Source organism: Sinocyclocheilus rhinocerous, unplaced genomic scaffold (genome assembly GCF_001515625.1).
Source record: "Sinocyclocheilus rhinocerous isolate Xijiao unplaced genomic scaffold, SAMN03320098_v1.1 scaffold451, whole genome shotgun sequence".
NCBI classification, from domain to species: Eukaryota; Metazoa; Chordata; class Actinopteri; order Cypriniformes; family Cyprinidae; genus Sinocyclocheilus; species Sinocyclocheilus rhinocerous.
In genome coordinates this window covers 855,301-866,310 of record NW_015657491.1, presented here as the reverse complement: position 1 = coordinate 866,310, position 11,010 = coordinate 855,301, and the positions used below count along the sequence as shown (strand labels likewise).

The following is an 11,010-nucleotide window of genomic DNA, read 5'->3' as shown; positions in this document are numbered from 1 at the left end:
TATTCTACATGAAATGTTATTACATATTCAGCATGAAATATATACAAAGTATTGTGATCTAATAAATAAACATAAATAATAGTACGTTCTTTGACATCTTAGATTTAAGACTTTGGATAACCACTATCTAACAGAAATTGTGTATGAATGTGAATATTTTCTTAGAAACATCAAATGAAAGCATAACTTTAATGTCAATCACAGGCATTTTGCTTATAATAGTTTCATTCAAACCAATTTTTAATAATAGTTTAACACTCTTTTACTCTCTCTTTCTCTTTTTCTTGCAACATTTTATGATTAGATTTAGGCCCTTTTGAGGCCTAAGACTATTTTTCATACTTATATGCACATATTTCATACAAGTAAAATTCATCAGTGTTTATTTACCCTTTTTCTGCCTAAAAATGGAACTTACACACCCGGCACTTCAAAATGTACATTTTTAAAATCATTTTTAAAATAATTAACATTTTAAAAGAATACTTTCCGTACCCACTGTATATATATATATATATATAACTTTCAAAGCTTGAAAATGGCCACTTGAATAAGTATGAAATAGAATATAGATGAAGATGAGATATTCTCATCAATGTGTCACCGGTATTTGCAGTTAAATTCAGCTATTTCAGATAATGAATTTGAGGTAAATCAGGCATCGTTGTGCTCTTGTTTGTGCCACAGAAATAGCTTAGTAAATTCAAACATTGTAATTCTTATCTGTAGTGTGTATGAGTACCAAATAGCTGCTAAGCTTGTCTAAAAGACGCTAAAGAGCTCTGTAATGAATTGAGCTTGGCTAATTCTCCCACTCAGGACATACAAACACACAAATACACTTCCCTCCCCCCTTTACGGCAGTCATTAGCACCTGACATCCGTGACGGCAGCAATCAGCGTCCGTCTGCATTTTGGAGTGGTGAAAAGAGCTCTGACATCCCCCCCATTTTCACGCCTCTTAAGACTCTTTCATGGCCACAGAGGGGCTATGACATGCTTTGTTATGTAAGGTATTAGCTTAAGTGTCCCGAGGATGCACAATCAAATAATGTGTGTGTAGACAGACAGAGATGGGTGGGGTTCCAATTAGAGTCAACAAAAGGGGGAAAAAGTGAAAGAAAAACAAAAATATGCACTCATAGTTAAATAAAAAATGAATAATTTAAATAATAGTCGACAGAAATGAACAAACAAAAAGCAAGTGTAGTAATGATAATTCTACATGAGAAAATACACACGTTTGTGAGTTATTTGTTACAGAAAATATTAACATCAAATACCTGCTTGATATTGGTTGAACTGATTTTCATGTAATTTTTTATGATTTGGCAACATTGTGTGCAATCATGCTAATAAAATGTAGAAAATAGCCTATATATATATATTTTAAAAAAAGCTTCTTATATTAATGATTCTACTAAGATATTTGGTTCGGTGATGTTTATATTTATATTAATGTTTATATACATCAATATATCTTTAAAATGAATAGTACTTTACCCAAAGTCACCATGAGCCAAATTACAATTAGGATCTGACACAGACTTTCAAAGTGCTCTCATTAACTCTTATAGCAGATGTTTCTGTCTACTTCACTTCCCTTTGAACTGAACTTCTTTATGACCCATTGGATATCTCTCTCTGTCTGTCTGTCTATCTATCTATCTATCTATCTATATACACGCACATACATACATACATATAAGCTTATTAGCTGCTTTTTTTCTTTCTTTGGAAAAGAAAAAGACCATGACCACATCTTTTTCATGATATTTACTGACCATTCTGAATTTCAGACATATAATATTGTAATTTCAAAACAGCATTTTACACTACACAATTCTTTTTTCTTTTTTTTAAACAAAAATAATATTAAGTAGCAGCAAAAGCAAACACAGAATAAATAGACATTTTAACAACAAAGCCAAGAAAACCAGTCCGTTCTTGGTCCTCTGTACGCAGACATGAGTTTTCAAGTCAAAATATATCAAAAGTCTAAAGAACAGCATTGCGTTTAATGCGTTTAATCCAAATGCGTTTAATGTGGCACAATTGACAAGCACATTGTCTTTTCTCACAGCGGAAAGAAAACAAAGACCCTCAGATCAGCAGACGGACTTTTCTTCAATTAAACTGAAGCAGGTTTATTATTTTGTATTTGCATCCAAATTGACTCACAAACAACATTCTAGTTAGTGCCACTTGCTCATTACATTCGCTCAGTGTTCTAGTGTTTTTCTGGTGCTCGCAGGTACAGGGGGACGCGTGCCATCATCTGGGTCAGGGCGTGATCGTGCAAGACTTTAGAAAGCGTCCCATCACTCGCTCACCAGCACGAGTAAGAGAACAGTGGGTATTGGCTCCAGTCCCCTACATTTCCGTGGTGATAGCTGTGATGGATGGCCTGGGTGCTGTATTCGGTGGGTAGGTGATGATGGGGAGGTGGAGGAGGGGGGTATTGGGTGGACGCTGCCCCGCTCCACTGTCCCAGAGATTGTTCTGTGCTGTAGGGTGTGTAGAGAGGATGGTGGCCCAGCATACCTGGCTTGGCCTGGGCTATAGCCATGTTCAGCACCCCTGTGTAGTCCTGGTGCCCCGCTGAGGCGTGTGGTGGGCAGGGAGGCAGGCCGAACTCAAGGGCGGAGGGCTTGCTGGAGGTGTCTTGATCGGGCACGGTGGCAACCTCCGGCACACAGGACTCAAAGCTGGAGCGGCTTCCACATCCACTGCTGCTGCCAACACTGGACGAGGACGGCGAGGGGGACTTGCCGTATTCATGAAATCTGCTAAAAGATTCAGAATTTAACATCGAGACATTGACAAGGGAGAAAATGGCTTAATAAGTCTTGTTTGAGGTCAGTAGCCTGTACCTGTATGGCTGGTATGTGTTCTGTCCCGGTACGAGCTGTTCGGAGCTGTACATGTCCCGAGGGTCCGAGCCCAGAGGGGACTCAGCACGGAGAGCATTGCTATTGTCCCGGTCGCATGCACCTCCCCATGGGGAGTAGCGCTCGGCCTTCACCTCCGACTCCTTACGGCCCACATGTTCATCATCCAGACCCTCGCATGAGGACTGCTGGATATCTGAGGAGATAAAGATCAAGGAGACTTTAATAAATTACAAATACAACAACTATTTGAGAATTTTTTTTATAAAAACCATCAGTACTCGCTGCTAGTACAAGCTGCTAGTTAATGGCTCAAAAGCCTACAAAACCATACAGAAATGCATGAAATTAAAGACCATTACCTCGTGGGCTTTCATGTTGGGAGTCTTTTGACAAGTTGATCTTCTTTACAACTCTCTCAGGATAAGCCAGACTTCTGTTTGCTCGTCTGTCAAAAAAAAATAATAATTCAATAAGTAAAATATTGTTGTTAAATTATACACAAATTTATTGAACTTATTGGAATTTTAAAATATAGTAAAATTTAAAAGTTTGGATTTTATTTAATTTTATATTTTGTAATAAGATTTATAAAAAGTATTTTTGTGTATTTTCTAGAAGTTATTCAAGTATCTTAGCTGTAATTCATGAGTTAATATTTTATGATGTCATGCTTTATATATATATATATAGGAAAGTTTTTTGAATGAAAATTCTATTTTGAGAGCAACAGGTAATGAAAATGAAAATAAATAAATAACGTCAAGAAAATCTTACCTTTTAGAGTTTGTGCCCTCATCTCTGAATCCCTTGGCAAAGGGGTTGTGGTCGATTTTCAGCTTTGTAATCTGTGTGAAATAATGTAACCAGTCTCAGTTCTAATTAATGCTAATAAAAAAATACCACCATCTGATTAACCTTAAAATATGTGCGTAAGAACACATTATAAGAATCGACAATCTTATACAATAAGGGATTTTCAGAACAGCGGTCAATCAATATCTTTTTTTTTCTTCGGCTGATTGTTACATTTTTATATTTAGCCCCGAAATCAAGAAAATGTAAGTGATGTATTAATCGCTTACCTTTGTGTTCTGGTATGCAGTAACAGCAGTGAAGGAGGTCTCGGGGAAGGTAAAGGTTTGGAAGACGCTCCAGCGCACACTGTACAGATCATCAGCCTGAACTATATGGAAACGTGGATGGTAGCGGTGCATGGAGTGAAGGATAATCTGAACCGAAAGGAGACACATACATTAAAATCACAGTCAAATTACTGTTAAACAAATGTAAGAATCAGAATGGGGCGCTTACATGTCCATGCTGGTCCAGGGCATTGTTGGTAAGCTTGAGTTTGAGGAAACACACGGGCTGTTTCATCCAGTGACTGCCGGGCGCTGGAGAATCAGGGTGTAGGTACGTCCTGTAGGGCGGCTGAGGCTCAGCCTTACCAGCGACCTCCCACTTGTCCTTGTTCCACTAAAGAAAAAGAAGCATTTCATTGAATAACTGAAGACAGAATAGTGAACTAGAGCTACTAGAGTGGCCATGGCATAAGGTGCTGGGGGTGCTGGGGTGTGAGAGTATGTGTGAACGAGAGTGTGTGTCGAGGGGTAAAACCCCCCAGTGGGCTCTGTAAAAACAGGAAGAGTTGGGGCTCTTTGAAGTTGAGGAGCGCAATCAGTGGTGAGAACGTTCCGGGGAGACACATGTGACAACGTCCCCCCAAAGCTCCAGCCGTTCACGACTGATTCCCAATTCAACAGCTCTTCATTTCAATAGGACACTAATAGTCTAGACCAGACTGGTCTAATCCTGCGGCCAGAGCATTCAAATGGATAAGACTTTAATGTGCAATCACTGCACTGTCTGAGAGTCCGTATGGGATCTATGAACATTTTTCCAGTTGTTAACTGCATTAAAGACTAGATGAGGTTTAGGTTCTAACCTTATATCTGAGACCATCTTCTGGCACCATGTCCACCAGTAAGATGTACTTTGCATATGGCACCAATCCAGACAAGCTGATTTTGCAGTGTGGAAACATCCTCCTGTAATATAAGCATACAAAAGTCAAGTTTAGCTCAATGTCTTTTCGAAGAATTGAGGTATTAAGGTCAGTTTAGTTGATCCAAAACTCGAGTCAACAGATAAGGTTAAAGTTTTAGTTCAAGAGTTTGGTTCTGAGACAGACCTGCCAGGTTTGGTGATGATCATCTCAGTGCCGATCTCATGGAAGGATCTCCACAGCTCCGGATCCTCCAGAGTCATTCGGATGTTGCCCTGGTGATAGGAATCCCCGGCTCCAGCCATGGAAGGTGGAGGAGGGAGACTGAAATTGTGCTTGAGGTCTGAGGAAAGATGGAATATTTGAGATTTTCTGTCAATGGCGTCCGATGGGAGACTCTTGGAATTTCATTCAGTTGTGCATAAAGACATGTCTGTAAATGGTGCACACCAAGAGTAAGAGCTCTCCAGGTGCATTAGGGTTAAAACAAGTACTCACCTCTGATAGCCTGCATTATTTAGGCTTCTCAAAAGATGCCCTCCAGAAGAAAATGAGATGGACCAAAAGAAAAGATCAGAATGAGGTTTCAGTTAAAAACACAAGTTCTCCATAAGAACTCAATGGACTTGAGTTAATTCCAACGTTAAGTCCAAGGATGTATGGGGTTCAGTGTGTTGTGTCTGTTTGTTGCTTCTGCCACAGATGCAGAGGGGGTGTCCCACACCTTTAAGTGAGATCTGGATGTGGGCGGGTCTTGGACCCCCATTCCCAGCCTTTGAAGTGACACAGTGAGGAGTCAATGTCATGATCTCATTGGCTGATGGGCAGAATCAAAGAGAGTTAGCAGAGCCTTGAGAGAGTACCAACAGGAAGGGGACAAGCAGAGGAAACATGTCTTTATGAACTGCTAAAGTACTTTTAAACAAATACGTACAGACCCAGAGAATACAGGATGGCAAATCAAGCACAAAATTCCCTTCATTAATCCAGCTAATGTGAGGAAGAGCAACGACTTCACCTTCTAATTGACAGCACTGACCCCTTCATGCAAACATAATCTGACACACTCAGCGCTCGTGTTCGCAAATTCACACACACATATCCACTAATTCTCACTGATGCTACAGACACCAGGTCCTGGTTTTTACAACCAGGTCAGACCATGGAAAATAATTTGAAATGCAACTGGCTTTGTCACTAGAGCATGAGGTTCTTCTGAACTTTTTTCTTTTCATATGTTCTAATCTTGGTCTTCACATTGAATTTTGATGGAAATGCTTTCACGACTTAACACATCTGCAGTGTAAATATTCATCTTAAATCATGAAGAAACTACAAAAGACCACACAGAACCATCTTAACCTTCAATACCTTTAGGTTTGGTTATGGTGGTCTTTTGTCAACAGTTGTTTAACAGCAGTTTTGAGACAAATATTGACATACAGTCTTAAAATCTAAAGCTTCTTAATGGTTCTTTGAAGCCCTAAGGAACACTCTTCTTATCAAGAATTAGCATTTGCGGTTCAGAGTGGCTATATGGTTCTTTGGAGATAAAAACGTTCTTGATATTGTATTGAGGGATTGTCAGGATTTTGGTCCTATAGGAATCATCTATTAAAAGACAAGTACAGATTTTTTTGGAGAATTATGAATCTTTAAACGTTCTGCTATGGCATCATGCTGTAAAATCCTTTTTGGTGCTGATTTGAACCTTTGTTTTCAGGGGATTTCTTTTACACTCTTAAAACTGAAGTTTCCAAAAGGTTTTTGCAGCAGCGATGGCATAGAAGAAAGTTTTTTTGGTTCGCCAATGAGGCCTTTAGTGAACAGTTCTTAAAATATTCTTTTTTTTTAGTGTGAAAAACATTTTAACATTCTTAAGAAACTTTAGTGGAATGGAAAGGTTCCATCGATGTTAGATGTTCTTTTTGGAACCATATGCCAGTAAGGAACCTTTATAGAGAATGTTTGAAGACATTTTGTATGTTTTAATGTTTCAAAAAGAAACAGATTTGAGTGAACCGATGTCCAAAATAAATTATGGAATATTAAGTACATGATTTTGACTGAATCATCTCACTGATTATCTCAGTGAAAGTGCATCACATAAAGTCATTATAGAGTTATAGCAGAAAGCAAACCCTGGGGCAAATCTACAGGTGAGGTTTACCTGAGAAGGAGCTTGTGTGTGGTGGGAGGGAGGGAGGGGGTTGTGTATTCAGGGTGTCTAGACATGACCGTTCCTTGATGGTTAATCTCATTAGGAAGAAATGCTCTCTCAAGGCAGCAGGCTTTCTATTCATGCAGAGAGATACAGGCAGAGATACATAAAGAGGGACAGACAGATAGAGAACAGAAAAAAGAGAGATGGATCCTAAAGAAATGGGAATGTTTTAGTGGTTCACAGCCTGTTAGCACCACTCACCACAGTTTTCATGTCTTTTTTTTAGAGTAAACATGAATAGGGAGAGTTAACTTGTGTACACATTTTTGATAAATATAATAGGAAGTGATGGGAAATAGGAGACGTTGGTGGTTTAAAGATTATACACAGTGCGGTCAAATAGAGAGTTCATTGAAAATCTGGGATTCTTTCCCATTCAAAAATGAAAATAAAGTTTCTTAAATTAAAGTTATGACAAACAATAAAACTCATGACTTAAAATAAATTAGAAATATTAAAGATTCTGCAGTATTTCTAGGTTAATTTGTGACTGATCTTGTGTACTCAATAGAGACTTCATTGAAAATCTGGAATTCTTTCCCATTTAAAAATTAAAATAAAGTTAAGATTTTTAAAATCAAAGTTCACATGATCAATGTCACAAATTTCATTGTATTCAAGTATCTCAAGTGCTGCTGTCTTTACAGTGAAAGGGGGACAAACCAAATACTTAATATTAATGTTTTAATATTAATATTTGGAAATTTCCCATTTTTTTCCAAGTAGGACCTTATATTATTCTTAGTGGATTTCAATCCAAACTGAACTCAAATGGGATACTTTAGGATTGATTCAAAAGAAGCTCCATATGCAGTTGCTTTAGGGTGTTTTTAAAACAGGAATTGAATGAGACAGAAGCAGAACTGAAGACTATTGACTGGTTCTGATGTTTTAGTCATCAGAAAACACAATCCTCAGTTTGTTCTGTTTCTCCACCCTGGCATAGAGCACTGTTAGCACAACTCTTTCTTATGCTAAACGCCAACTCCAGCAAAACAGACTATTAATCACCACCATTTCCTACATTTGCAAGAACTCTCAAAGGACTGAAGCATTTGAGAACAAATACTGCCATACATAAAAGACCCCAAAAATGATTGCTAAAACCATTCACTTGATGACATAATGTTGTATTGTTGATACATACTGTGAATATGTAGGCACTGGAAGAGAAAGATGTCAATGGAAAATATGTAAAAGCAATGATAACTTACAATACCTAGTTTTTATTGCAGTTATTAACCTGAAAAATTGAAAAGTTATATTTCTTTTGTTCAACTACAATTGATGAATATGTTTGAACTCCCTATCCAAAAATTGCAATGGTATTCTTCCAATATACCATGGCAATAGCATGATATTCTTTGCAGTATCTTGGAGTAACAAGAAAATTTCATGGTATGTGAATTTGGTACCACGGTACTTTATTATGAGGGCTAAGTTATTCTATATTATATGGAATTAAGCAAGACACATGATAATAATATTTCTTCCCGTTCATGGAAACATTTATAAATGATCTATTAATGTATAATAAACATGTTATAACACATTTTAGCAGCACTCTTAACATAAATGCAGTCTTGAGTGCATTTCTCCCTATTGATCAATGGCAAATGAACCTAAAACTTGTTTGACTGTTATTTTTAGGGAATGCAATAAAGAAGATTAAAACACTAGTTCTTGAAGCAGCAGTTAAATCAGAGTTGCCTTTTTTACGAGCTAAAAGCTCTCAAAAGCTGTGAATGTATTGATTGAGAGCATACAGCAGTCTGGGAGGATCGGTGTTAGTCTTATACTCAAATTCATCTATACAAAGTAAAGAAGAACATCTAAAATCCCTCACACCTCACAGTCACTCTGGAGATTAACAGAGAGGCCTAAACCTGGCAATAATGGCGGAAGACATTAGCCAAACACACGTTTAGCTATCTTTCCATCATGAAGGTGTGATGGCCAGGTTTCATTTCCTTCACCTGAAACTGGTCAGTATGATTCACACATGGCGCGTGGCTCTCCTCACTCCTCTGAGATTACACACACATTGCTGCAGGACTAGCATATAGTTTTCCTAAACCTAATAGCACACTTATATTAGCACCAGCGCTAATTACTATCATATATTTACAGAGCGATTTTCAGAACATTCAGACATTTTACACTAGATTAGATGGTTTGTGGTTGGAGAAAATTACTTGAGTAACTTCAATACTTATTATAGTATTCAGTAATTAAATTCAATTGCATATTATTTTTGTGAATTTGATTTACTCAAGTACTATTGAAATTGAATCATGTACTTTCACTCAGAAAATTGTGTTTAAGGAGTTGATTTTATTGCCCAATGTATTTCTATGAAATAAACTTAAATGTTTTGTCTAGAAGCTTGAGTTTTATTTGAAACGGCGCAAAAGTTTAGCTCAGGAAAGCCAAGTTCATAATTTTGATTTGCAGAGAACACACATTAATGAAATGTACAGTTTGAATACATGTCACTTTGGATAAAATTGTCTGCCAAATGCATAAATATAAAATCACTTCAGCACAATTGTTTCTGCCTGTTTGCCCTCATAGTCTAATAATCAACGACTTCTGATGATATGGGAAAAATATCTCACGCTGACAAAGTGCAACATTCTGAAGAGGAAGGTGTATACATATTTTTAATGTGGAAAATTAATGCATATACATCAGCAGCAGTAGAGTCATAGGCATTATACAAGATCAGGGGGGAAAATGCGTTAAAAAAAAAACAAACAAACAAAAAAAAACTATCCACTGAAGTCCAAAAATTAGAGTCGGCCAAATGCAGAAATGTGGTAGAGAGAAAAAATTGTCATGACAGAAATATATATATATAAGGAAAAAACAACACAATTCCACAGCAATTTCACGTTTTGTTGAAATATGCTAATTTCAATTTTGTACAATTACATCTGTACATTTTTATAGTATCTGCCTGCGGCCCACTGATGGTTAGGTAGAGAGTCGGACCTTTCATGCTTTTTGTGCAAATTATACAAATAAAAACGCCTAAAATAGCTGTTTTCTCATGCTGGAAGAAATGCTGTCATTTGAAACAAGTCAGTTGTTGAAATGGACACCAGCATCCATTTTAAAGCCAGGCATGTGAGACATGAACTCACTGGCTTATTAACACCTGCAAGGTGCTTATACGCTTGGAAATCAGACACATTAGATGGGTTTAATTATGGTAAGAACTGCTGACTGTTTGTATCATTCCCTAAATATATTTCTCAAAGGTTACGCTAGGAGTTATATCGGTTTCATTTTTCTTTTTTTTGACAATAAATACAGCCGTGAGACTAAATATTCTTCTTTAGTTTCAAGAAACCAATGCCACGGTACAGTGACGTGGCAAACTTGAGTTGCAAAAGGTCAAACTTTACCTCACTGACTTTTCCTTAACCTTCTGAATCTGCGAAGCACATCATAAAATGATCCATATCCCCTTTGATCAGGTTAAAACATCATTAATGTGTAACTGAAAACACAAGGCTGCTCTTCAGAGGAAACGTATGGTTACATGAAGTGTCGTATCTAAACGTTACAGGAGGTTTCCTACTGTAGACCCCACAGGGATCAAGAGAGTCCCGCTGGGATGTGCCGCACTCACGCTGGCCTTTATGTGTTTGCTCTGGGACTCCAGCAGCTGATCTCAAACCAGCTTGGCTGCTGGTTTTTAGGACAGGGTGACAGTTTGGGTGAGAGAGAGAAAAGGATGGAAAGGTCAGAAAGGACGAACTGGAGGAAGTGGCAATGTCATGGCCAAGACCACCTCACATGTTTGCTTTCTGCTGCATTTTGGCTCATGAGAAACATAAAAGTGTTTTCTTATTATGCTAAGTTAATCGCATAATATACCA

The 11,010-nt window shown here is 37.7% G+C and overlaps 1 protein-coding gene across 2 annotated transcripts; it reads right to left on the bottom strand.

The window, feature by feature from the left end:
- Positions 1–1,928: 1,928 nt before the first annotated feature.
- On the bottom strand, positions 1,929–7,340 carry LOC107721106 (T-box-containing protein TBX6L-like). Of its 2 annotated transcripts, XM_016528970.1 has the most exons (10): positions 7,070–7,340; positions 5,398–5,716; positions 5,086–5,242; positions 4,840–4,942; positions 4,206–4,370; positions 3,977–4,123; positions 3,669–3,739; positions 3,254–3,339; positions 2,874–3,087; positions 1,929–2,789 (listed from the first exon to the last, which is right to left on the bottom strand). In XM_016528970.1, exons 2-10 carry the CDS (start codon positions 5,411–5,413, stop codon positions 2,330–2,332), a joined length of 1,419 nt encoding a protein of 472 aa, XP_016384456.1. In that variant the 5' UTR covers positions 5,414–5,716; positions 7,070–7,340; the 3' UTR covers positions 1,929–2,329. The 2 variants fall into 2 exon arrangements, with proteins under 2 accessions (XP_016384456.1, XP_016384457.1); XM_016528971.1 differs by lacking the exon at positions 7,070–7,340 and having other exon boundaries at positions 1,929–2,786; positions 5,398–6,622.
- Positions 7,341–11,010: the final 3,670 nt, after the last annotated feature.